This window comes from Megascapheus bottae, chromosome 28, assembly GCF_031878675.1.
Source record: "Megascapheus bottae isolate mThoBot1 chromosome 28, mThoBot2.hap1, whole genome shotgun sequence".
NCBI lineage: Eukaryota > Metazoa > Chordata > Mammalia > Rodentia > Geomyidae > Megascapheus > Megascapheus bottae.
The window spans coordinates 182,647-210,544 of NC_143536.1; the positions used below are offsets into that span (position 1 = coordinate 182,647).

Genomic DNA, 27,898 nt, shown 5'->3' on the forward strand with positions numbered 1-27,898 from the left:
CCTGCCTGTTTGCATTCTTTGTGGAAATGGAGAGGAAACCGGAGAGCCACCCATCTCGTATTCGAGGGCACAAGGCAGCTGTGTCCCACGCAGCGTGTACACTCACAGCTGCCGGTTTGTCTTTTTACTGGACGGTTATGTAGAAATTTTAGACCTCAGACCATCTGTAGTTGGTAACTAAAAAACAAATGGGGGGCCGGGAGTTTGGCCCAGTGGTAGAGGGCTTGCCTAGCATGCACGAAGACCCGGGTTCGATTCCTTGGTACCATACGCATAGAAAAAAGCTGGAAGTGGAGCTGAGGCTCGAGTGGAAGAGTTCTAGCCTTGAGAAAGTCCAAGGACAGTGCTCAGGCCCTGAGCTCAAGCCCAGGACTGGTAAAAAACCAAATGGCAAGGTTTCATTCTAACAAGGCACTTTCTAATGCTGGCATACTCACACGCCCCGACCGCCGGCCCCCACGCGTTCCCGCCTCCCGCCGTGCGGACTCGGGCTCCGTTCCCCAGAGGGCCCCCACCCTCCATCCCACGGCGGGACGCCACCTCCAACCCCAAGCCGCGAGCCCGCACGCCCCGGGCGGCCGTCCGGACGCCGCCGCCCCGGCGCTCGACTCCGCCCACCGGAGCGCGGGCGACGCCTACACGTCAGGCCCGGGCCGGCTGCCCGCGCCGCTGCCTGAAGCGCTCGCGCGCGCATCGGGACCCTCCTAGGTGCCGTCTCGCCGCGCCGCCTGGGGCCCTGTGCTTGGCCCTCCACTAAGAGCTGGAGGTGCCGGCCCCGCGCGTAACGCTCGGCCTCCGCCTGTGCCGGGATCCCCGCGCAGGCAGCGGCGCGGGCAGCCAGCCGGGGACCTGAGGAGGGCGAGGCCCGGCAGCTACGCGGGCAGCCGCGGGGCGGGAGCCGCTCTCGAGGCGGCGGCGATGCTGTGGCCTCGTCTGGGGGCCGAATGGGGGGCGCTGGCCTGGGAGCTGCTGGGCGCCTCGGTGTTGCTCCTCGCTGTGCGCTGGCTGGTGCGGCGGCTGGAGAAGCGGCCGCGGGGCCTTGGCGAAAGCCGGACGGCCGCCCCGCCTCCCCGCGCGGCCGCGGGCCCCCGCTCCGGTGAGTCGTGAGTCGCGGCGGCCGGTGTCCCGTCCCCCGGGCCCCGCGCGGAGGGAGGAGGGGTCGAGCGAGCCCAGGGGGCGGGGGCGGGGGCGGGGAGAGAGGGAAGGGGCAGCCGTCAGGGTCGGTGGGCCTGCGGGGACTTCTCACCGCAGACGTCAGGAACACGGGGAGAGCACGCCGCCGCCCGCAGGGCCATGCACCTGTGACGTGGTCCGTTCAGAGCTGCCGTGGGAGCGGGCGCATCCCGGGCCGACCAGCCGGGCGCTACGCTGGCCACTCCGAAGGCTGAGAGCCTCTGGGGGTGACTGGGAATCCAGTCGGGGCAGGACGGTCCGTGAGCCTGTCAGCTCCAGCTAATCACCGGGAAAGCCTAGCTGTGAGCACAAAAGTTAATGGAAAGTGCCCAGGCTCTGGGTTCAGGACAAACAAAACCCCAGGAGCACTCCGCACATGCAGGACGGGCAAATTTTAAGGCTAGACGCTTATGTAGGTGAGCAGACGTGGACCCAGGGTCATCTGAAACTTGTGCTTAGTCTTCCCGTACTGCAGTGGATGCTTAGCCTTGTGTTCACCCTCTTGCTAGAAGGCTGATGTCTTTCGGGAAGATGAGTTTCCTTAGTCCTCTTAGAAAGATGCCATTAGTAGTAGTAAGAAACAAAACTGATAAACCTCACCTTCGAAACTCAGTACTAAACGGGTTCTTAGGAGTAATTAAGGCCTCACATACCATTGAAATTATACGCACCTTATTTATTTCGTGGTGGTGGATATTGAACCCAAGGTCTTGCATGTGTAAGCAAGGCCCATACCTCTGAGTTACCTTCTCAGCCTTCCTTCCTTAAGGATAATTTATTGTTCAAAGTGTTAGCTTTACAACTGAAGAAACAGGTGATGGAAGGTCAGGCTCTTTCTGGTATCAAACTGAGCTGTGGCAAAGTCCAATGGGATGTAGATCTGTGGACAGTGCATCCAGCACCCTCCATCATATTGGACTTTGTCTTCTCTTGTCCCCTTAAGGTGTTAGGGTAAACGTTAATAAGTGAAATGCTTATTATGCATTTACACCATTAACACTACAAAAAACTTAATTCAAGACACTGGGAATGAAAGCACCAAACCAATTTCTAGTAGTTCATTTGTTAAGCGTTTTTAGGTATGTACAAGATTACAATAATCGTGTAAACCAACTGAACTCGTGAAAAAGCTGGCATAATTAGCAGATAGGGAAATAAATTAAGATACCATTACAGATATATTAGGATGACTAAGGTAAAAATACTGTTCTTTCCAAAAGTTATCAGAGATGCTGAGAAACCAGCTCCTTCATGTATTGAGGGTAGGAGTGATGAGTGCTTACCTAGCATGCATGAAGACTCAGGTTAGATTTCTCAGTACTATATACATAGAACAAAAAGCCAAAAGTGGTTCTGTGACTCAAGTGGTAGAGCTCTAGCCATGAGAAAGCCCAAGAACAGTGTGCTCAGGCCCTGAGCTCAAGCCCCAGGACTGACCAAAAAAAAGTTAAGAAAATCTGTATACCATTGGCTGAGATTCCCTACGTGTTAGTATGCTGCATAATCACAATGCACATATGAGAAGCAGGAATTAATAATGATACAATACTATTGTATATACTGCAGCCCTAGCACAATTCTCCACATCTCTGTCTGCTGGTCTATTTGTCACACAATCTATCCATGAATCGGTCATCTACACAAGATCAAGAGATGTTTTACCAACAATTCGATGTCAGTGCTGCATTGCTGAGGGGTGTGGGTGTGGGTGTGGGTGTGGGTGTGGTTATTTTGTCAGTTGTGGGACTTGGACTCGGCCTGGGCACTGTCCTAAGCTCTTCAGCTCATGGCTACTGTCCTACCCCTTGAGCCACAGTGACACTTTTCCTTTTCTAGTGATTAATTGCATATAAAGGTGCCATGATCTTTAATGCCCTGGCTGGCTTTGAACTGCAATCCTCAGATCTCAGCCTCCTGAGTAGCTAGGATTACAGGCGTGAGCCACTGTGCCCAGTTTATCACTGAGTTTATGGGCTCAAGGGCCACTGAACTATGGCCCCCACTTGTCTTGTGAGTAAAAGCTCCTTAAAGCACAGTCCTGCTTTCTTGTTTATGTGTAATTGACAGCTGTTCTTGAGTGCTGGAGTGGCTTCCTGGCTTACAAAATCTCAAGTGCTTTTCTGGCCCTTCCAAGGGTGGTATCCTGAGCCCTGACCCCTGAGCTCATATATTCCTTTTTCTGTCAGCTGGAAACAGTACTTATTTTAGTCATTCGCTGCATCCTAGACTACATATAAAGGAACTTGAGACTATCCATTCTACTATGGGAAACATATCCACTATTTAGTTCATGTAATTGTGTACAACACTTTTCTAGCAACATCCTGTTTTCCAGACACTGTTTCCCACCACTCTTTGTTATCCATCGAAATAGTTAGGTTCATTTGTTTTGGTTTGTGTTGCATTTAGTAGCTTCTGCCATCTTTGTCTACTTGCCTCTTGAGTATCAGAAAATATGTCTAAATGCTTACAATCAGAAGTGTTACTTCTGCTTCTTACCCCCTTTTTTCCTGGTTCCTTCCTAGTCTAAATCCTAGTTAATCTCATGAGTTTCTATCTTTGAACAGAAACCCCTATATCTTGCAATGTGACTGATAGTAACAGTGTACAGCTTTTCTTATTTTCCTTTTTTTTTTTTTAACTTTTACCAGTCCTAGGGCATGACCTCATAGCTTATTTTGCTCAAGGTTAGCGTTCTACTACTTTGAGCCATAGTGCCACTTCTGGTTTTATGAGTAGTTGATTGGAGATAAGTCTCTCAGACTTTCCTGCCCCAGCTGGCTTTGAACCTGGCTTTGAACGGTGATCCTGAGATCTCAGCCTCCAGAGTAGCTAGGATCGCATGCATGAGCTACTAATGCTCAGCCTCTTGTTTTGTTCCTTTAAGCCAGAGTGTTATATATCACCAAAGCTGGAACTTACTGTGTAGCCCATATGGCCTCAAACTCTGGACCCTCCCACCTCAGTCAAGTACTGAGATTGTATGCCTATAACACAATACCTAATCTTATGGGGTTATTTTTGTTTTTATTTGTGTTTTGCCAGTCCTAGGGCTTGAAACACAGGGCCTGAGCACTGTCCTTAGGCTTTCTCAAGGCTAGCACTCTACCACTTGAGCCACCATACCACTTCTGGCTTTTTCTATGTATGTGGTACTGAGGAATCGAACCGGGTTTTCATGCATGCCAGACAAGCACTCTACTATGCCAAACTCTACTACTATGCCAAACTCCCAGCCCCTATGTTTTTGTTTTTATTCTAACTTTCTAGCATGCTATTACTCTTTCTGAAAGATTAAGAAGCCTGTGTTCTTTGACAGCTTAATAGATGTAACTGACATTTATGGAGAATTTATCACTGTCAGAAGCAATAGTACAGACTTTACATGCATCATTTTATCTAATTTTCATTATAACCTAAAAGTATAGCTATTATGTCCATTTTATAGGTAAGAAATCTGAGGCTCAGAGCTTAAAAAATTGCCAAAGACATAGTGATGTAACATAGGTTATGTAGGTATATTTAGGTTTGCTTGGTTGTTAGGACAAAACCTAAAAAGCTGCTAGGACAGCCTTGAAAGGTGTCTTTAAAGTGAGGACACTGTGAAAGGTGGGGTCCTGTGTGGAACTGGGAATACCCTGTCTTCTACCTCTGATGTACACCCCGAGCCCAGCAAGTTGATTGTTGCTCTCTTGGACCTAGATGACATGACAATGGATGCTGTGTTGGCCAAGTTGAAACTCCTGAATCCAGATGATCTTAGAGAAGAAATTGTCAAAGCTGGATTGAAATGTGGACCCATTACATCAACCACGAGGTTCATTTTTGAGAAGAAATTGGCTCGAGCTTTACTAGAACAAGGTGGAACATTGCCTTTGTGTCTTCCCAACCATAATGAAGCAGCCTTCCCAGCATTCAGCCAGAGTGTACCAAGGATCCCCACTTGTGCTGGAGAGAACCCAACTGAACAGACCAAACTTTCTGAAGACAGAGATTTTGGTTACAATGTGGGCTTGAACCCTCCAGAGGAAGAAGCTATGCCATCAAAGGCCTGCCCATTGCTCTTTAGTCCTTCTGTGGGAATTGACACCCACAAGACTAGAGGGACAGCCTCTAAAGAGCCAGCCCTTTACTATGGAGTGTGCCCAGTGTACGAGGAAGGTCCTATGAGAAGTGGTAATGTGCTCATCATCCCCTAAGCTTAACCATTTGTCACATTTGGTACCTTCCTAAATCTTCTGTAAATCTAAGGAAGAAGTTTTACTGTTTGTTAAGGAAACTGGATACTATAAGATGCATAACAACAAAATATTGATTAGGGGGCCAGGAACATAGCCTAGTGGTACAGTGCTTGCCTAGCATGCACAAAGCCCTGGGTTCAATTCCTCAATACCACATATACAGAAAAGACCAAAAGTGGCATAATGGCTCATATGGCAAAGCATTACCCTTGAGCAAAAGGTCCAAGGACAGTTCCAAAACCCTGAGTTCAAGCCCCAGGACTGGCAAAAAAAATATTGATTAGTTACTATTTGTAAAGTGAGTGTGTATGTGTGCACATGTGCACGCAAACATACATGCCACTGCTGAGGCTTGAACATGGGGCCTAGCTTATGCCTGTAATCCTAACTACTCAGGAGGCTGAGATCTGAGGATCATGGTTCGAAGCCAGACAAGGCAGGGAAATCTGTGAGACTCTTATGCCCAGCTAACTATAAAAAGCCTAAAGCGGTGCTGTGGCTCAAATGTAGAACAGTAGCCTTGGGCTCAAAGCTCAGGGACAGCATCCAGGCCCAGATTTCAAGGCTCAGGACTGGAAAAAATAATAATTGCGTATTGTTATTATTCCTTTGCTCACATTTGTGGTAATGCCTGCAAATGGGACGTTGGTTAAAAATGATCTTGCACCTTGTGTGGAGTGAAATACAGTTGTACATTGTGGTTTTTTGCTGTGCTAGGATGTGTACTAGTCATTCATGTATAATAGACCACTCTGCCAGCAACCAAGCTACATCCATCCCTGGATCAACCATCAAGTCCTTTTAAAAAAGAACCAGTGATGTCAGGAAATGGCCATGATAGTATTTTTAATCTTTATTACTATAGGCTGAGAGTGTGGCCTACAGGTAGAGTGCTCACCTAGCATGCACAAAGCCCTGGGTTCAATTCCTTGGTACCACATACACAGAAAAACCCAGAAGTGGCGCTATGGCTCAAGTGACAAAAGTGCTAGCTTTGAACAAAAAAAAAAAAAAGAAAGTGCTCAAACCCTTAGTTCAAGCCCCAGGACTGGTGAATTTTTTAAAAAGTAGCCTCTTGTAGGAAATCCTCAATTAAGCCAGGTGCTATGGCTCATACCTGTCATCTCAGGAAATTAAAATTGAGAAGATAGCAAATCAAGGTAAATCTGGGCAGAAAGTTGACAAGATCCCATCTTAACCAATGAAGCTTGGCACAGTAGATGCACCTATGATCTCTGCTGTGCAAAAAGTTGTATGTAGGTAACTCCAGGAAAATATGTGAGACCCTACCAAAAAGTGATGTGGAAGAAAACAAGGCTGGAGGCACAATGCAGAGCCCTGAGTTCAAACCCTAGTACCCCCCCCCCAATTAAACAAAACATTTAATGTAGTATAGTATGAAAAATTCATGTACAGTTTCCTTCTCACTCAAATTTTATTTATAGTATATTTTGATAAATATATTTTAACTTTTAATATAAATATGCATATAAATATATGGATGAATACTTTTTGTTTAATTTTCTTGTGCAGATCCTTGGGCTTGAACTCAAGTCCTGGGCATAGTCCCTGCACATTTTTGCAAAAGAAGTACAGATCCAAGAAAGTGTATAAAGTATTTGTAAAACTGAAAATGTCCCCTCTCTGAAATACATTACAGTCTTATCTAAATAAGGAGAGCTAATATCTGTCTGTTCAGGAGTTCCAGTTACTCATCTCTAGTTTTCTTTTGTTACTTTTCCTAACTAGAAAGGATCCATGTTTATGAAGACAAAACAGAAGCATTACAAGCTGTCAAAATGATTAAAGGGTCCCGATTTAAAGCTTTTTCAACCAGAGAAGATGCTGAGAAATTTGCTAGAGGAGTTTGTGATTATTTCCCATCTCCAAGCAAAGCTGTGCCACCACTGTCTCCTGTGAAGATAGCGCCACTCTTTGGCAATGTTGGGTTGAAAGGTAAACCATAATGTGGATCATTGATATCAGTTACTCCAAAATATCTTGCTCGAGTCCTCTTTTGCTCGAGTCCTCTTTCCCAGTGTTATGGCACCTTGATTTCTCCTCTGTGAGAGAAATCTGGTGTGGCAGAAGGGAAGAGCTACAGGGTGCCTGTGGCTCATGCCTGTAAGTCTAGCTGCTCAGGAGACTGAGATCTGAGGATCATAGTTCAAAGCCAGCCCAGGCATGAAAGTCCATGAGACTCATTTCCAGTTAACCACCAGAAAACCAGAAGTGATGCTGTGGCTCAAAGTGTAGAATGATAGCCTTGAACTGAAGAGCCCAGGGACAGTGCCCAGGCACAGAGTTCAAGCCCCATGACCAACCAAAAAAAAAAAAGGGAAGAACTGAGACCCTGGCAGTGAATGGCCAAAGTGGAGAAAGGAGCTGAGAGCAGGGCTAGGGTAGGTTCAGAGATACAACTGTAGATTCAGAGAAGATACTAGGAGAAGCTGAGTGGGCCTGAAGCCACTTTGGCTCTGAAGCTGACCAGCCCAAACTTAGCATGTCATGTGAACCATGGAAAAATGGAAAAAGAAACTGTTGTCCTTTCTGTCTGACTCCTGTGACTTCCTGCTTCCAGCTGGATTCAGAATACTGAGGCTAAAATCAATGTTCATTCATTCCCATCTGAAAAACATCTAGGAGTTAGGGCCAGGAGTGTGGTCTAGTAGTTCAGTGCTTACCTAGCGTGCACAAAGCCCTGGGTTCAAGCCGGTACCACATTCACAGCAAAAGCTGGAAGTGGCCCTGTGGCTCCAATAGCAGAGCATTAGCCTTGAGCAAAAGGTTTCCAGTAAAGGCAAAGAAAAAAAAATTTTTTGCCAGGTACGGTAGCTCACGTCTGTAATCCTAGCTACTCAGGAGGCTGAGATCTAAGGATTGCAGTTCAAAGCCAGCCCAGGCACTAAAGAACATGAGACTCTTATCTCCAGTTAACCACTAGAAAACTGGAAGTGGTGCTGTGGCTTAAAAGGTTATGGTAGTAGCCTTGAGCTGAAGATCTCAGGGACAGTGCCCAGGCCCAGAGTTCAAGCCCCATGAGTGACAAAATAAATAAGTAAGTAAATAAATACATACATACATCTATGTGCTGGTCTCCCCTGTTGGAACCAGAAATCTAACAGCATCTTCTTTTCAACCCATCCAGGGCTCTGTTTGGAGAAGCTTGACCTTGGCTCTAGTGCCCTCTTCCCACACAATTGTATAGGCTTCACAAGTGACTGCATATAGAGAAAAGGTGCCGTGACCTGGATAGCTGGCTCTTTTCCTTAGACTTACTCCTTCCTAAGTTTGAGAAAGGTCCCCTGAAGGAAATCAAGTTAAATCATTTTAGGCATTGTGATTAGACCTATGAAGCAGGGTTTGGAGCAGTTCCCACTTTGCATGAACACATGCATGTTGGAGAGTACCTGTGATAGCATCTGATTTCTCATTCACCCAGTTATGAAACGTAAGAGTGTCAAATAAATAAAGCCTTATTCGTGGAGGCTTTCGGCCATCTTATACCACTTAGTCAAGTTCTTTGCCATCTTCTTACCTGTTATTCCTCAAGAGAAGGGTTCATCCCTGAGCACAACAGCATGGGTGAGAAGAAGTCGTGTAATTAAATGTTCTCTTGATGACAGATGGATTGTGCTTATCTGAACTGGAAACAGTGAACAAAGAGCGAGCAAACAGTTATAAAAATCCCCGTACTCAGGAACTCACCAACAAGCTGAGGAAAGCTGTAGAGAAGGGAGAGGAAGGCACCTTTTTGGATCTTATCTGGAGTAACCCTCGGTATCTAATTGGTTCTGGGGACAACCCAACTGTTGTACAGGTAAGTCTGCCTTCAGCATTATTTGTACCATGTGGCTATTATACTGATTATAAAAGACTTTAAAAAACGTTAAGCTCAGAGCATGTGTCTTTCAGGAAGGATGTAGGTACAATGTCATGCATGTTGCTGCTAGAGAGAATCAGGCTTCCATGTGCCAACTGACGTTAGAGACTCTGGAGAACCCTGAGTTCATGAGGCTCATGTACCCCGATGATGACTTGGGCATGCTGCAGAAGCGTATCCACTACATTGTTGACCTGTACTTGAACACTCCAGACAAAGCCGTGAGTGTGTTCTCAAAATGTATCTTACTCAGATCAGTATGCAAGGGATGTGGTGGAAGATTGGTATGGAGGTTCAGAGAATTAAAAATACCTTATGACCCCATCCTCCTAATATTGGGCACATATACAGAGAAGTGTAAATTATTACTCCTTCATGCCCTTGCTTAAGGAAGCGTTACTCACAATAGCCAAACAGTGGAATCAGTCAAAGTGCTCAACAACAAATGAGTGAATAAAGAAAATATTGTGAGCAAGGCGTTGGTGGCTCATGCCTATAATCCTGGCTACTCAGGAGGCTGAGATCTGAGGATCATGGTTCAGAGTGAGCCTGGGTACAAAGGTCCGTGAGACCAGTCCTGTGGCTTAAACTCAGGGCCTGAGCACTGTCTGTGGGTTCCCCCCCACCTCAAGGCTACAGCTCTACCACTTGAGCCAAAGTACCACTTCCGGCTTTTTTCTATGTATGTGATACTGAGGAAGCCATGCTAGGCAAGCACTCTTACCACTAGGCCAAACTCTCAGCCCCTGTGAGACTCTTCTTTCTAATTAACCACCAGAAAACCAGAAGTGGCACTGTGGTACAAGTAGTAGAATGCTAGGCTTGAGCTGAAGAGCTCAGGGACAAAATATATGCCCAAGGACAGTGCCCAGGCCCTGGGTTCAAGCACCCAGGACTGACCAAAAAAAAAAGATTCAAAGCCAGCCTGGGCACAAAAGTCCATAAAACACTATCTCCATTTAACCAAGAAGGATAGACTGAGCTGGGCGCAGTTGCTCACACTTGTAATCCTAGCTGCTCAGAAGGCTGAGATTTGAGCGCATTTTCAAGCCCAGGCACTAAAGAACATGAGACTTTTATCTCCAGTTAACAACCACAAAACCAGAAGTAGTACTGTGGCTGCTTAAGGGATAGAGCAGTAGCCTGAGCTGAAGAGCTCAGAAAGTATCCAGGTCCAGAGTTCAAGCCCAATGACCCACAAAGAAGAAGGAGGAGGAGGAGGAAGAAGGTGCCGGGGTGGGGGGGGGGAGACACTGGACTGGAAGTATGGCTCAACTGGAGCATTAGCTGTGAACAAGAAATCTGAATGAATGTGAGGCCTCCAGTGTAAGTCCAGCCAGATACTGAGGAGGGGGCGAGGGGGAAGGACAGAAAACAGGGTTTTGGCTGTCATCAATCCAAGGATCTCCATCTGTTTTTATTTGTTGCTTTGTTTGTTGGTCTTGGTGGCTAGAACTCTGGGCTTGGGTGTTGTCCCTGAGCTCTTTAGCTGAAGGCTATTGCCCTACCCCTTGAGCCACAATACCACTTCCCCTTTTCTAGTGGTTAATTGGAGATAAGAGTCTCACAGACTTTAGTGCCCGGATTGGCTTTGAACTGCATTCCTAGCCCTCCTGAGTAGCTAGAATTACAGGCTTGAGCCACCGAGCCAACAGCAGCCAGCAGCAGCCAACTTCCGTGTGTTTTTGTTTTGTTTTTTGCCAGTCCTGGGGCTTGAACTCAGGGTCTGAGCACTGTCTCTGAGTTTCTTTTGCTCAAGGATAGCACTCTACCACTTGAGCCCCAGCGCCACTTCCGGCTTTTTTTATGTATGTGGTGCTAAGGAATGGAACCCAGGGCTTCATGCATGCTAGGCAAGCACTCTACCACTAAGCCACACTCCCAGCCCCAAGATCTTTATCTTTGTGTTCATCCTAAGTATACTTGTAGAACCAGGCCCAGTCCCTCTGCCCAGCATGTCACTTGTCACTCAGATGTTGACTCAGTATGTGACCACTGTCTCTGCCCAGCCCAGAGTTTCATTGTGTCTCTAGTCATGGCAGAGGCCCAGGAAAGGGCCAGACCCATTGATGGGCTGACAGAAAGCCTGCTGTAGGTCACTTGGGATGAAAGACCTCTTTCTCCTTCAGATTACAGAACTATAAGGAAGATTCCCTATGCAACTCTTATGACAGTTGCCAGATAAGATCAACTTAAAGTTCAATACTTCTTTTTGTCATACCAGGTAAAAATAAGTAGAACACAGAACAATAAGATATCACTGGCCATCACCAGAAAACTATTAATTTCCTAAAATTAATAATGGTGTTAACGAGTGCCTAGATGGACAGGAAAAGAATGTCCAGTCCTCCCTCAGACCTCTCCCCAGATGCATAGAAGACCCTCACTGCTGCACTGCGTCTGTGTCCATCATACCCACCTTGAGCCGACTCTGCAGCCACTATGCAAATGAAGGTGGAATCCTGGAACTTACCAGCCATATGAGCAGTGTCATATGATCTTTTTGTTTAGAGGCCTTTTCATTTGTTTTGTTTAAGTAGTGATTTTCACCTTAGAGCACCCATTTTACAAAGTTGACTAATAATTGTGCTTCTACACCTTTTTCAGGGCTATGATACCCCGTTGCATTTTGCTTGTAAATTTGGAAATGTAGATGTGGTCAATGTGCTTTCTTCACATCCTTTGATTGCAAAAAACCCAAGGAATAAATATGGTAAAACACCTGAAGATGTAAGTAATCATTAAACTGCAGTTAGTACATGTTGTAAGTGAAAATATGTAAGTTTGTGGACTGTGAGCACAACTACAGTGAAGTCGTGAATGAACTCAGAATGAGTTAGATTTGCTTTCAGGCATATTTAAACTCCTGACTGGTAAGAAAGATGTACTTCATAAAGGCAGCACATCTCTAGAACCATGAGAATGAGCTGACATGGTCTGCTAGTTGTTTTTTATGTTTTGTCAGGCATGGGGCTTGAACTCAGGGCCTGGGTGCTGTCCCCAAGCACTTTCTGCTCCAGGCCTAGTGCACTACCACTTTGAGCCATCATACCACTTCCACGATCTGCCAGTTTTATCTTCTTAACCTAACACTCATTTGTTCTAACTACTTGTACTCCCCATTATTATGTTCCCTTTCAAAACATGTTAGCTGATCATGTTTACAGAGAGAGGTAATGAGGATTGGGGGGGTGGGGAGGTGATAAGGGAGTGTGGTATCCTAAAGATAATAGTAATGATGATTATGATGATGGTGGTGATGGCATTGATTGTGAAGATGGTGAGGTAGTTTTACTGGTAAGGAAATGTTGCAATTTAGAATGTTCACTTATTCTGTTTTGCTTAACTAGGTAATCTGTGAAAGAAGCAAAAACCAGTCTGTAGAACTGAAAGAGAAGATTAAAGAATATTTAAAGGGTGAGTTAGTACCTTATTTTTTTTTATATTTTTATTGTAATTAATAAAAGGTTTACATGATATTTGTCAGATAGAAGGTGCATTAATTCACATACATTGATACCCTTTCACATCTCTTGGTACCCTTATTTATCTGTGGAATTTCATACCATCAAAACAAAAATTTCTAAATGTCAACTAATATATTTTTCTTCTTTGTCAGTTGTAGGACTTAAAACTCAAGCTCTGAACGCTGTCCCTAGCTCTTTTTGTTCAAGGCTAGGCCTCTCCCACTTTAAGTCACAGCTCTACTTCTGGTTTTCTGATGGTTAAATAGATATACGAGTCTCACAGGATTTTTGCCCAGGCTGGCTTTAAACTACAATACTCACATCTCAGCCTCCTAAGTTGCTAGAATGACAAGCTTGAGCCACCAGCACCCAACAGCATTTCTTTGTGGAGACTGTTAGGTAGCAATTCTATCTTACCTGATAAGGCCTTTCCTGTTTGTTACCATAAAAGATGGCCAACCCTAAGATCTAGAGTGTGGTACTTATTTATCCTTAAGTAGTTATATAAAGGAATTTCAGTTCAACATGTTAGTTTGTGAGCACAGTGTATCTTTTTTCTTTTTTTCTTTCTTTTTGCCAGTTGTGAACTCAGGGCCTGAGCACTGTCCTTGGGCTTTATCGAGGCTAGAGCTCTAACTTGTGAGCCACAGCACCACTTCCAGCTTTTTCTATGTGTGTGGTACTGAGGAATCGAACCCCAGTCTTCGTGCATGCTAGGCAAGCAGTCTACCTGTAGGCCAAACTCTGCCCCCCCCCTTTTTTTTTTTTTTGCCAATTCTAGGGCCTGAATTCAGGGCCTGGGCACTGTCCTTGGGCTTTCTCAAGGCTAGCACTCTATCACTTGAACCATAGTAACACTTCTGCCTTTTTTTTTTTTTTTTGCCAGTCCTAGGCTTGAGCTGGGGGTCTGAGCACTGTCCGTGGACTTTCTCAAGGCTAGAGCTCTACCACTTGAGTCTCAGCACCACTTCTGGCTTTTTTCTATGTATGTATGTGGTACTGAGGAAGTGAACCTGGGTCTTCATGCATGCTAGGCAAGCACTTTAACCACTAGGCCATGCTCCTGGCTCCCAGTGTATTTTTTTTTTTTTTTTGCCAGTCCTGGGCTTTAGCTCAGAGCCTGAGCACTGTCCTTGGACTTTCTCAAGGCAAGAGCTCTACCACTTGAGCCTTAGCACCACTTCCGGCTTTTTTCTATGTATGTGGTACCGAGGAATCGAACCCGGGTCTTCATGCATGCTAGGCAAGCACTTTAACCACTAGGCCAAACTCTCGGCCCCAGTGTATTTTTTTTTTTTTTTGTATCTTCATCAGTTTCACCTCTCATCATCTCCTCCTCTGTCTCTCTCAACCCTACCCATCTCTACAGTTTACCTAGTTCTATTTTGACATATACATTGAATCTCATCACTGTACTCACCTACGTGGTACTTCTGCATTTCCTGCATAGCTTTTGTAATTACTTGTTTTTTGTTTGTTTGTTGTCAGTCATGGGACTTGAACCTTGGGCCTGAGTGCGCTGTCCCTAAGTAGTTGTATGAAGGATCTGCCGTCTAACAAAACAGTTATAAGTAGTGGTTTTGTGTGTGTGTGTGTGTGTGTGTGTGTGTGTGTGTGTGTGTGTGTGTGTGTGTATTTTGGCAGGGGTGGGGGGTGTTTGTCATGGGACTTGTACTATGAGCCTGGGCATTGTCCCTGAGCTCTTCAGCTCAAGGCTACTGCCCTACCCCCTGCACCACAGTTCCACTTTTGGTTTTCTGGTGGTTAATTGGTGGTAAGAGTCTCATGGACTTTAGTGCCGGGCGGCTTTGAGCCAAGATCCTCAGATCACAACCTCCTGAAAGTGCCTGGGCTGGCTTTGAACCAAGATCCTTAGATCTCAGCCTCCAGAGTAGCTAGGATTATAGGCTTGAGCCACCACACCCAACTATAAATAATTTTTTTTTTTTTTTTCCCGTCCTGGGCTTGAGCTCAGGGCCTGAGCATTGTCCTTGGACTTTCTCAAGGCTAGAGCTCTACCACTTGAGCCTCAGCACCACTTCCAGCTTTTTTCTATGTATGTGGTACCGAGGAATCAAACCTGGGTCTTCGTGCATGCTAGGCAAGCACTCTACCACTAGGCCAAACTCCCGGCCCCTATAAATACATTTTAATCAGTCACCCCTTCCAACATCCTCACCTATCCCTCCCCTAACCACTCCTTCCCTCACTTTTCTAATTTTGCAAGATATACTTTGGATTCTTGCCTGCATTTCCTTCCTCTTCTCCTGACCCTCCATCCCCCTTTGAGTATCTGTTTCCTAGTTTGTACTTGCTTCTTGCTGCAGGTCCTATGGGAAGCCAGAATTTGAGTCAACTTCAGTGTTCTCTTGGGTTGAACATACCTCTGTTGGGTTCTAGTCTTAGACATCAGAGAACATGCTGTAGCACTGGTCATATAGCAGCATACTGCCCACACCTAACAGACCCATATTTCAAAAAAAAGGGGGGGAGGGGTCGGGTAACATGCTGAAATTTCAGTGTTAGAGAAAATAGATTTTTCTTAAAGCCAGGCATTGGGCTGAGATGTAGTGTAGCTCAGTGACAAAGCCCTTACTCAGCAAGTACAATGTTCAAACCCTATTACCAAAAAAGAACCCTAAAAAGTATTTTGCTGGGGTAGAGGTAGGAATGGTCAGTATCTCACGCCTGTAATGCAAGCTACTCAGGAACTCAGGAGGCTGAGGATCACACTTCCAGGAAAGCATGTATGACTCTTGACCCCAGTGAATCACCAGAAAACCTGAAATGGTACTATGGCTCAAAGTGCTAGGAAAGCTAGTCTTGAGCAAAACAGTTCAGGGATAGCACCTAGGCCCTGAGTTCAAGCCCCACAACTGACGAAAGATAAAAAGCCAGGCATAAAACCATATCAGGAAGGCTGGAGATGTGTTTTAGGTTGTAGAGTGTCTAGCAAGTGTAAAACACAGTTTGAAAAGGGAAAGCAAACAAACACCAAGAGAACATAGATACCATTTTATAGTTACGTATACCCCAGCCTTTTAGGTATAGGTTTCTATGAGCTCTGGGTGTAGTTTAAAGAGAGTTTTTACCCATGTTTCATGTGTGAGGCATGAATGTTTCCTTCCTTTTCTCCCTGTTTTTTTCTTTGATACTAAAATGAATTCTTAATTGGCATTAGTTCCTCATGCCTGTAATCCTAGCTAGTCAGGAGAAAGAGATTGGAAGATGAAAGTTGAAGGCCAGCTGAATCAGGCAGCTGAGTTCAAACCGCATAACTTGAGAAAATGAGAAAGAAAAAGAACTTTCCTTAAAGGACTTGAATATGCCAAAACAAAAAGTAAGTGTGGATAATTAATTATAGGTGAAATTTGCCATGTAGTTTTAAAATACACATTTATATATCACTAAAGGAGAGGGGGAAAACGTCTGTAACATTTCTTCCATATATGTGATATAGCTTAGTTTGAGACACTGACATATGAAGTAAATCAGTTACTACAGTTTTCAGTAAACAGTACCATGAATACAGAATAGAAATATGAAAGTTACAAAAATGACTTAACATGGACAATGATGCATCATACCTTTAATCCTAGCTACTGAGGAGACTGAGATCTGAAAATCACAGTTCAAAGCCAGCCTATGCAGGAATGTCCATGAACCTCTTATCCCCAATTAACCATCCAAAAGCTGGAAGTAGAGCTGTGGCTCAAGTGGAGAGTAATGGCCTTGATCAATAAAAGTTTAGAGACAGAGCCCAGGTCCTGAGTTCAAACTCCAGGACTGGCACATACACACAAAATATTGTAAGCATTTAAGGTTTTAAATTCTCAGGCACTGTGGGTGGCATGGCAAGCCAGTGCTCCAGCAAGCCTTTTCTTGCCGGCACTGAACCTGAAAAGCCATCTTCCACAGGAGTGGGGAACTAAGGCAAGAAGAGGAAAATGTGACATCATTGTAACTGAAATTCTTGTTATTGATAATCCTGGCTCCTCCCTTTTTTTCTTTTTGCCAGTCATAGGGCTTGAACTCGGGGTCTAACACTGTCCTTGGGCTTTCTCAAGGCTAGAGCTCTACCACTTGAGCCACAGTACCACTTCTGGATTTTTCTATGTATACAGTACTGAGAATTTGAACCCAGGTTTTCATGCATGCAAGGCATGCTAGGCAAGCACTCTTCCACTAGACCAAACTCCCAGCCTGTCAGCCCCTATCTTCTGAGTTCCAGCTTCCTGGATGCTCTCCTTTTTTTCTTGAGAGTATGAGGCTCACTAAAATTGTATCCCAAATTAGATTGCCCTTGCTGTAGTCTTTGCCCCAGAGTTTAAATGACCACCTGGTTCCTTACACCCTCATTCATTCTAGGTGATAAGAAATCTGTGGTTCACACATATCTCCTCCCTCAGCTGATCAGGGACCTGTGGTTCACACATATCTCCTCCCTCAGGACACTACTACGTGCCACTTCTGAGAGCAGAAGACACCTCCTCGCCTATCATTGGGGAGCTCTGGTCCTCAGACCAGACAGCCGAGGCCAGCTACTGTAGAGGTGGCCCCAGGGACTCTATGCTGACTCTGAGGGCGTTTGTTGGACCTCTGAGTCCATCCAAGGTAAGTGGCTGGGTAAGGAAGCTTCTGGAACCTCCAATCTCAACATTGCTGGGTGCTATTATTTTGAGCTTGGTATAACAAACTAACATACATTTATTTATTTATTTATTTATTTATTTATTTATTTATTTATTTTTATTAGTGCGGGTCTTGGGCCTTGAACTCAGGGCTCAGGCACTGTCCCTAAGCTGTTTTGCTCAAGGCCACAGCTCCATTTCTGGCTTTTTTTTTTTTTTTTTTGGTAATTAATTGGAAATAAGAGTTTATGGGGCCGGGAGTTTGGCCTAGTGGTTAAAGTGCTTGCCTAGCATGCATGAAGACCCGGGTTCGATTCCTCGGTACCACATACATAGAAAAAAGCTGGAAGTGGTGCTGGGGCTCAAGTGGTAGAGCTCTAGCCTTGAGAAAATCCAAGGACAGTGCTCAGGCCCTGAGCTCAAGCCCAGGACTGGCCAAAAAAAAAAAAAAAAAAAGAGTTTTATGGTCTGGAGCTATGGCCCAAGTGGTAGAGCACTAGCGTTAAGCACAAAAAGCTCAGGGACAGGAGTCCAGGAGTGTACCATAGTGGTAGAGTGCTCGACTAGCTTGCACGAAGTCCTGGCTTCAGTTCCTTGGTACCACACAGAAAAAGCCAGAAATGACACTGTGGCAGAGTGCTAGTCTTGAGCAAAAAATTTTGTCCAAGGACAGTGCCCAGACCCAGTTCAAGCCCCAGGACTGACATAAACAAAAAAGAGTCTCATGGACTTCTGTTTTCTGGATTGGCTTTGAACCTCAGTCCTCAGATGCCAGCCTCCTGCGTAGCTAGGGTTATAGTTGTAAGCTTCTTCTCCCAGTCTAAACCAACTTCTGTGGAGCACAAAGGTCCTTCTTGTCTGAAACCACCTGCTGTAAAGTAGTCACTTGGAGTATTTGCTGTTTTGCTCACTCATTAGTCAGAGTAGATGTACTGGGAGTCCACACATCTTAATAGAGTTTATCTGGGCCAGCCCCTCAGTTTGTGTCTCATTCTTCTTGTCTCCTCTCCCCTTGCCAGTCTAACATGACTGTCTACTGTGATTTAGGTAACTCTTGCTTGTAAGTTTACCTTCCAAATTGAATTTTGCCACACTTGCAACTCCCAGTACTACCTCTCAAATGTCAGAGCTCTTGGCATCATCTCCTTTTCCAGGCTGCAGCCATTCATCTCCAGAGTTCAGTAAGTTGTAATGATGAGGTTGCTAGGTCAAATATCAGTTCAAGCCCCAAGACACACACACACACACACACACACACACACACACACACACACACACACACACACATGCATTAAACAAAACTCTAGTAGTAGGTAACTCAAGACGCTTGATGTCTGTTTTCTGTGTTGTAGAAAATCATGCATGTCAGCTTTTGAAGTGGTAGCTGGGTAACACTGCTGTCCTTAAGTAAAAACTCATGTTGGGCCAGGAGTTTGGCCTAGTGGTAGAGTGCTTGCCTAGCATTCACGAAGACCCAAATTTGGTTCCTTATACCACATACACAGAAAAAATGCCAGAAGTGGTGCTGATGCTCAAGTGGTAGAGCTCTAGCCTTGAGGAAAAAAAACCCAAGGACAGTGCTCAGGCCTTGAGCCCAAGCCCAGGACTGGCAAAAAAAAAAAAAAAAAGACTCATGCTGGGCAAGGTGGCTCATGCCTGTAATCCTAACTTCTCAGGAGACTGAGATCTGTGGATCGTAGCTCAAAGCCAGCTCGGGCACTAAAGTCCCTGAGACTCTTATCTCCAATTAACCACTAGAAAACTGAAAGTGGTGCTGTGGCTCAAAGGGTAGGGAAGTACTCTTGAGTTGTAAAGCTCAGGGATAGCGCCTGGGCCCAGAGTTCAAGCTCCATGACCTACAAAAAAAAAAAAAAAGCAAAACGTGTTGGCCTTTCTGGGCCAGATTTGATGCTCACAATCTACACTGTGAAGAAAGGAATCCCGTCCCACCTCGAGCACAGGGGGCTCAGTTTGGTCATGCCACCTCTCTTGTCCACATGACTTTGTGGTTTGTTCAGTTTGCTGGGAAACAACTTTTAGTCTATGTTGCTGATAGTTCTGAAACTGGATGAGCTGCAAGAAGGCGGCATAATATAACTTGAAATTTTTCCTTTTTCTCTCAGGCTGAAGATTTTCGCAAACTCTGGAAAACTCCACCTCGAGAGAAAGCAGGCTTCTTCCACAGTGTCAGGAAATCTGATGCAGAACGGGGCACTGAGAGAGTAGGAAGGTACTTACCTGACCATGCTAAGAGCATTTGTGCTTCAGTGCTGCCTAGTATACTGTGAGGATTTTATTGGTGAATGATTGACTATATAAAGATACGAGAAGACATTGGTTCCAGAGCACTTATTGAGACTTTTTTTTTCAAAATATATACCTAATTTGAGATTTACAGCTTGACTTTGACCAGTCCTAGGGCTAACTCAGCCTGAGCACTGTCCCTGGGCTTTCTCAAGGCTAGTACTCTTATCACTTGAGCCACAGCACCACTTATAGCTTTTTCTGTGTATATGGTATGTGTATCAAACCTAGGGATTTGTGCATGCTAGGTAAGCATGCTTACCACTAGGCCATGCTCCAGGTCCAGACCTCTATATGTTTATATGCCTGGTCAAAAAAATACTAATACGATTTCACTGAATATATGATGGCTTAAGCAAATGTGGCTTGTTTCAGCATAGATCAGTTCTTTGGGGAATACATTTACAGTATTACCTGCTAGAGGATAGCTAGACATGCATGTTTAATTTTAACCTCAAGTTTAGGATAAAATAAAATTATACCAGCTGGGGTGTGGGGCTAGCTCCTGTAATCCCAGCTACTCAGGAGGCTGAGATCTAAGGATCGAGGTTCGAAGCCAGTCTGGGCACAGAAGTCCCTGAGACTCTTATCTCCAGTTAAACATCTGAAAATGGGAAGTGGCACTGTGGCTTAAATGGTAGGGTGGTAGCCTTGAGTTGAAGAGCTCAGGGACAACACCCAGGCCCAGAGTTCAAGCCCCATCACTGACAAGGAAAAAGAAAGAAAGAAAGATTATACCCAATAAGTGCAGACATCATTTTGGCACACTGACCATTAAGTGATTGTTTTCTTTGGGTAAATTTTTCTGTTTTCTCAACTGGTTAATTGTCTTGTTTTGTTTTGTTTTGCTTTAATTTCTTACAGGGAGCTAGCTCATGAGCTGGGGTATCCCTGGGTTGAATACTGGGAATTTCTGGGCTGCTTTGTTGATCTGTCTTCCCAGGAGGGCCTGCAAAGACTAGAAGAATATCTTGCCTGTCAGGAATTGGGCAGAAAGGCTCAACAAGAAACAAGAGAAAATGAAGCCTGCCATCAAGACAAAGCTTTCACTTCTGGTGAGCAAACATGAGCTAAGGTGGCTATGGCTTTCTCTTCTTTCCTCATGTGATTTTATTATAAAAATGGGTAACTTTTCCTCACACACTGGTAGTATTACAAGATATGCGTTGCTTATTAATGTACATATACTTGTATATAGAAAAATACAGTGGCAGGTGGGGTGTGGTGGCTAGCTCCTGTAATCCTAGCTACTCAGGAGGCTGAGATCTGAGGATCAAGGTTCAAAGCCAGCCCGGGCACTAAAGACTTTGAGACTCTTATCTTCAGCTAACCACTAGAAAACCTGAAATGGCTCAAGGGATAGATAGGGTGGTAGCCTTGAGCTGAAGAGCTCAGGGATCACAACCAGGCCCAGGGGTAGTGTTGGTAGCCTTGATTTGCAGTTCAGGGACAGCGTCCAGGCCCAGTCCAGAGTTCAAGCCCCTCAACTGACCCCCCCCTCAAAAAAAAAAAAGAAAAATTACAGCAGCATGGTAATTGGTATAGCTGGTTCTGGCTTGAGGTCCTGGCTGAGAATTGAAATTGATATTGTTTTTCCAAACTTGTAAATGTAATGTTCATTTGTTTGTTTATCACCAGTCCTGGGCTTGAACTCAAGGTCTGGGCACCGTCCATGGACACTTTTTGCCCAAGGCTAGTGCTCTGCCATTTGATACAATGCACCACATCCAGCTTTTTCTGTGTGGCACCGAGGAATCAAACCCAGGGCTTCATGCATTGTAGGCAAGCACTATCACTAGGCCATGCTCCCGGCCCCAAACAAAACATCTTTTTTAGGCTAAAAGTGTACCATTATCCTGCAAAGCATTTTAATAACTAAATTCCCCAGAACAATAGAAAGAAAACAAATATGGGCCACATACACTTGAAATAAATTGTAAAAGTTGTCCCTAACTCCAGTAAAGTCATAGCAGGCCTCGGAAGATATCCTGCTGAATGTGATCAGATGGACTGTGGAGGGGAGTGCCAGGTTTGGACCAGGCTGGAAGTTAGAAGACTGGGAGGTGGCATTACTTACTCTAAATATGTTGTCCCATACAATTCTGTGTTTAATTAGTTAATGTATTATGCCTCAGTTCCAGTGCCAGTTTTTTTTTTTTTTTTTTTTTTTTACAAAAGCAGGGCTTTCCCCTGGTGTTGAACAGCAAAGTGCTGTTCTCAAGTGATTCTGCTTATTCCATTTACAGAATAGGGAAGCATAAGGATTTTTTTTTTTTTTTTTTTTTTTTTTTGTCTGTTGTGGGACTTGGACTCAGGGCCTCAGTGCTGTCCCGGAGCTCTTCAGCTCAAGGCTACTGCCCTACCCCTTGAGCCACAGCGCCACTTCCCATTTTCTGGTGGTAAATTAGAGGTAAGTGTGTCTCTTTTGTGCCTGTGATCCCGAGACCTCAGCCTCTTGAGTAACTAGGATTAAGGCATGAGCCACCAGTGCCCGGCTTAAAGATTCTTCTTGAGATTATTTCCAGTGATCTTTCTAGAGCTGCAGCAGGTTAGAGCTAGGAGGGAGCCACCTAACAACAAGGATATCCTCTTCCATGGTCCTTATCTGACCCTTGGCCACAATTTTCCTTGTAATTACTGATTTTGAGGGAGGCAAAGGGACCAGATTTATTTCTGCTTGCAGTGTCCTATTTTGCTTTTTTTTCTCCCCATAGGAGTTAATATGGTTTGTTGTTTTGAAAACTAAGGTTGTGAAGTAGTTATTTCTTGACTTATAATGCTTACAGTACATTTAAGTGAGATGGTCATCCTGGTTCTGACCTACACACTAATTAGTGCTTCTTTGTTGCCCTCACAGATAGTGGGAAGAAGCATAGCAATTCCATCTCTGTGGGGGCATTTCTAGATGAGGAACACAGCATGAACTTAGAAGAAGTGAAAAGTCAGCAGAATACAGTACAGAGTCAAGACCAGCCTGCAGTTGGTGCTTTTGGGAGCTTGGAATATGGTACCCTTCCCTTGGGGCAGACAGCAGACTGTGGAGAAGGTTCAGCGGGACCCCATCACCACAATAGTGAACATGGGATAGGCCATTCTCTGAGTCAAAGGACTCCAAGCTGGGGAAGACAAGAGACTTCCTGGAGGGAGGTAGACCCTCTACCACCTGTGTCTTCTTTGACTCTTCAGTTTGATAAACTGAACTTGAGAAATCGAGGAGGAAGTGTTTCTGACACATCAAATGGAAACAGAAAAACGAAAGATAAAGTCCTAACTTCAAGAGAAGATGCAGTCAAAGGTGCTTTGCCAGAAAGTTCCCTTGCTGCAGACAGACTGGGAAATGGCCAAGTCAAGACTGACAATGAAATGCCAGCAAGAGCAGCTGGAGTGTCCCAGGGGGGTCCCAATAGCCCTGGAGCCCAGGCTGCCCTGGCACCTGCATCCTTGTCCACTACGAACTCCACCAGGAAGCTCTTCCTTTTTGGGTGAGTGATAGCCCGTATACATGTGGCAGTGTTTGTAGTTCTGTTTTTCTTAAGACTGGACCTGACACAGTGGTTCCTATCTTCATCCTGAGTGTAGATTCTAAATTATACTCTTCAGCATTTTCTTTCATTCAAATCTGCTATAGCATATCCAGGAAAGGAAATACCACCAGAATTCAGTCTACCTAATTAATTTACGAGTTAACACATCAATAGTGGGGTTGATGGTGCTGTTTGTGGGGGGGATCAAGCTGGTCTCCTGGAGAAGACCTATGCCCTGCCCTTGCTGTGCTAACTGTGGGATGCTGAGGGCAGTATCAGCCTGCTCTGGCCCAATATACTAGCTATTGCTGCCTCCAGCTGGTGCCTCTGCGATCCTAGTGTTTAGTGGTTAATGTACTCACATATTCTGTTCATTAAAGGCAGTGATACTTTCAAAGTCTTTTTTTAGTCGGAGGGATTTGCTTTTTCTTACATCTTCCACCCTGTATTCTAGAGAGGAGCCATCAAAACTAGATCGGGATGTCTTGGCAGCGCTTGAGAGTGCAGATGTTGACCCTGGCCTGTATCCAGCTGTGCACAGGTGGAAGATGGCAGTCCTGGGCTACTCACCCTCAGACAGACAGAGGTGAACCTGGGGCCCTCATTAACAATAACATTTGGGGTTTGTGTATCGAGGTTAGTCACAGTTTCCTTGGTCAAGCTAATATGTGGTCATTGGTACACCGAGCCAGACCCTCCAGTAAGGTAGGGGGAAAAAAATTAGACCAAGCTGAATCTTGGCAGGCTGAAAAAGATGGTGGCATGCAGGATGTGTATGTAGTCAGATCATGACATCTGTATATGGAAACATCACAAGTGATTTGGTTCAGGGTTTGAAGTTCAGAAGTGCCTTCTCAGCACGTTGGTGGTCCCAGGAAGGAGTGCTGCCAGTATCCTTGCCTTGTTTTCCTGCCATGCAAACATGCCCACCAGGACTAATATTCCTTTCTGGTTTTCTAGTTGGCCGAGCCCCGCATTGAAAGGAAAGTTGAAGTCTCAACTGCCAGATCTTGATTGCCCTCATGGCTGCTGTTTGGGACGAAGTGGTCCTGCTGGGATCAGCCCTGGGAAACTTGGCCATACCACATCCTCCCCCAGCTTAGGCAGCCCTGGACGTTACAGTCCTGCACATGGGAGCCACCTCCGAAGAATGGCACATGTGGCCCAACTGGCAGCCCTGTAGAGTTGGCACTCACTGCGGGGGCTTACTTCCTCCTTCATTCTTAGAGAGGGCAATGTTTACTGGTAAAGTTTCACAAAAGAATATATTCTGAATAGTTTATTAGTTCTTTCTATGAAACCATAAGGATTTTAGAAAACGAAAATGTCCTAAATCAAACTTAAAACTTTAGGAAAATAAAAGCAAACTTAAAAAATGCAAATGCACAAATATTCTCAAAAATGTGGATATAGTAATGATGTAGACATTTCAGGTAGGGATTCCTCAGTTTGAAATGGATCAAAGGAAATCAGTTGTGATGGCACACACCTATAATCTCAGCATTCGGGAGGATGAAGGAGGATTTTGAGGCCACCAGCATGAGCTACATAGACATAATTAAAATGAGGCAGTGGTTTAAAAAAACGCAAAAACTGACTGAGAGGTAATACATAACCTCCTGGGCCTGAGTAGGCTCTCTGGAGGGAGCTGGCATCCCTGTTGTGCAGCATGAGGACAGATTCACACCCAGCATCCTAGAGCAGCTTCCTGGTGCTCAGTGCCAGAACCCAGATATATGCCCACTGGTCCCAGTTGTTTTACCGTAAGGAACAGCGAGTAAATGAACCTTGACTGTCTCAAACTTGGGCTCAGAAGCTAAAAAATATCCTAGTTACTAAGTCTTTTACAATAGTCTCAGAAATCTCACCAGCAATAACCCAGAGGTCTTTCTCACCAACATCTGAACTTTCTTCTTGACAGTGTAATATATAAATTGTTCCCTAGCTTTGCAATTTATCCTGAATATATGTTGAACATAATGACTATGACAAATGTACCCCATATTTTACAATTTATTTCAGCTGGAATCTCCTTTATAAAGATCATTTTGCTACAGTACAGAAGCTGGAGGTTTAAGGGCCGGGAGCTTGGCCTACTGGTAGAGTGCCTGCCTAGCATGCACAAAGACCCGGGTTCGATTCCTTGGCACCACATGCATAGAAAAAAGCTGTAAGTGGTGCTGTGGCTCAAGGGTAGAGCTCTAGCCTTGGGAAAAGTCAAGGACAGTGCTAGGCCCTGAGTTCAAGCCCCACAACTGTAAAAAAAAAACCAAAAAAACACACCCTGGAGGTTTGAGCCTCTCAGTTGTTTTAGTCATCATTATGACCATGCCTCAAGATAAGGTTTTTGTCCTGGCTGCTAGAGGCAGCTTCTCACACACAAGCTGTGTGGACACTTCTAGTGTTTTATATTAAACAAAAATTACTACTGGTGTGTCAACTTCAGTGCCTTTTGTAAGTCACTTTTAATTTTCCTGATTACTTTTTGAGAATATACAATGTTTATACAGGCATAAGACATATTTTTCTTTATAAATGCTTTGAATTGTAATGTGTTTTTAAGAAGCTTATTTTATATAAGACATAGGTTAGAATTCTGAAGTGTTACACAAAATATTTTCATTTGCACATGAGATCAAGGTGTAAAGCAAATAGCATAGTTTGTTCTTAAAACCACGATGTTCCAAAAAGCACTTTTGTCTTCAAAAGGTAATCGAGAAACAGTGCTGCTGTTTTCTCAGAAGTCTTGTCCCAGTATGTTGTCAATCCTCAGAGCACAATTAAAGTACTCTTTTGCCCTAATTTTGTAGACTGGAGTTTTCTGAAGCTTCAGAGGTCACCATTGACTATTAACCTGGCAATACCTGCTGTAGAATGCATTGTTGCCGGCCGGGAGTTTGGCCTAGTGGTTAAAGTGCTTGCCTAGCATGCATGAAGACCCGGGTTCGATTCCTCGGTACCACATACATAGAAAAAAAAAAAGCCAGAAGTGGTGCTGAGGCTCAAGTGGTAGAGCTCTAGCCTTGAGAAAGTCCAAGGACAGTGCTCAGGCCCTGAGCTCAAGCCCAGGACTGGCAAAAAAAAAAAAAAAAAAAAGAATGCATTGTTGCCTTATGGCTCAGTGTCTCCTTACATCACTACTCATGAGAGAGATTATATGCTTGGGAAGAATAGCCTTCCAAAGTAATTTATGAAGACAATACAGTAACCTGCGTGATTTATTTGTAGACTTTTCTTTTTGAGAAAGAAATCTGTTGCCCTGGTTAATCTGGACCTCCCAACAATCCTCCTAACCCCCATCTATAGCTTAGGCCACAGGTGTGATAATACGACTGGCTTACTATTGCTTTTAAGTCCTTTCTGTCTAAACAACTGTGGAAAATCATACAGGTTCCTTTTCACTGTGGCTAGCTTAGGGTATTTCCATGGATGTTTCAGAAGTCCCTAGTGGTGATCAGTTCCAAACCAGAGGGCATGGGTAATTCCCAGAGAAGAGAACATTCTCCATCCTATTATCATTGGGTCCATTACTGTCCAAATGCCCCAGGTAGATCCCTTTTTATCATACAACTGCTAGGCACTCGTGCTCAGGCATTGTGTGTACATACAGACTATTCTCAGGGGTGCCCTGGCAGCCAGGACCTTACCTGTCTGCCTTCCTTGGCCAGAGTCCACTATTACCAGTGGAGCCAGAAACTGTCTCCACTATTAGGGCTACAAGGAGTCCCTGAACAGAGCAGCCACTGAAAGAAGAGCCAATGGCGCAAAGGATGTGAACAGAGTTTGGGGGAGAGGTGGTTGCAGGCAATTGAAAAAATTCTGTTACTAGTCTCCTATAGATTCTTGCCTCAGGCTGGTGAGTCTGCCCCAGTGATTCTCAGCTTTGCCTTTCCACTATCAGTATGACTCAACAAGACAAGATGGAGAAGAGTGCATGGAATGGGATAGGACGGCTCACTCCTCTGTGAAGTCTGTGGCCTCAGTGCTATGCAGAGTGCCGCTGCATCTCCCTGTAAATAGCCATCACAGCTCAAGGAGAGAAGAAGCTGAGAAACTAGGGCTCCACCTAGAAATCAAGGTTTGGTCCTAACATGCTGCATGGTTCTTAGAGGTCAGCTGTTGGGGCTGCGACATGCATGGGACACCCTCAATGCAGACTGGGCATCTCACTGCCTCCCTGCCATCTAAAGTCAGCTTTGGGTGTTTACATGTTTCAACAGCCCCAGGCATGCCTGCCTCAATGATTTCTAGGCAATGGTGGATGGCTGCCAAAGCTGCTGTCTTCAGGCAACAGGCTCACCATGGGACAAGACACAGAGGTCCCCCTGGCCACTGGTGGGAAGTCCTCCAAGGAGGACACCTGGCAGTGCTGTGAACTCCGAGGACAAAAGACATGACAGAAAATGACTGCCAGGGACACACACACCAAAACAAAAACAACAACAAAAAAAACCCACTGAAGCTTTATTACATAGTTACTTACAAAGAGAACGAATCAAATATCCCAATTCAATGTACTGATTACAGAAAATGCGCTTATGAGAGCATTTCTTCCATATAGAAATTTCTTAACATTTGTCCTTTCTAAATATTTTAACCCACAAGCCCAAAACAGAAGCCAGTGGCAAGTTCAGTCTTGGATACTTTTTTTTTTTTTTTTTTTTTTTTTTGCCAG

The 27,898-nt window shown here is 44.9% G+C and overlaps 1 protein-coding gene across 2 annotated transcripts; it reads left to right on the forward strand.

Moving 5' to 3' along the window:
• Positions 1-881: 881 nt before the first annotated feature.
• Positions 882-26,025, forward strand: Ankle2 (ankyrin repeat and LEM domain containing 2). Of its 2 annotated transcripts, none has more exons than XM_090320363.1 (13): positions 882-1,096; positions 4,876-5,349; positions 7,164-7,370; positions 9,041-9,234; positions 9,330-9,518; positions 11,905-12,027; positions 12,648-12,714; positions 17,215-17,378; positions 19,519-19,625; positions 20,564-20,754; positions 22,557-23,181; positions 23,678-23,809; positions 24,184-26,025. In XM_090320363.1, exons 1-13 carry the CDS (start codon positions 919-921, stop codon positions 24,404-24,406), a joined length of 2,874 nt encoding a protein of 957 aa, XP_090176489.1. In that variant the 5' UTR covers positions 882-918; the 3' UTR covers positions 24,407-26,025. The 2 variants fall into 2 exon arrangements, with proteins under 2 accessions (XP_090176489.1, XP_090176490.1); XM_090320364.1 differs by lacking the exon at positions 882-1,096 and adding an exon at positions 1,255-1,589.
• The last annotated feature ends 1,873 nt before the right edge of the window (positions 26,026-27,898 follow it).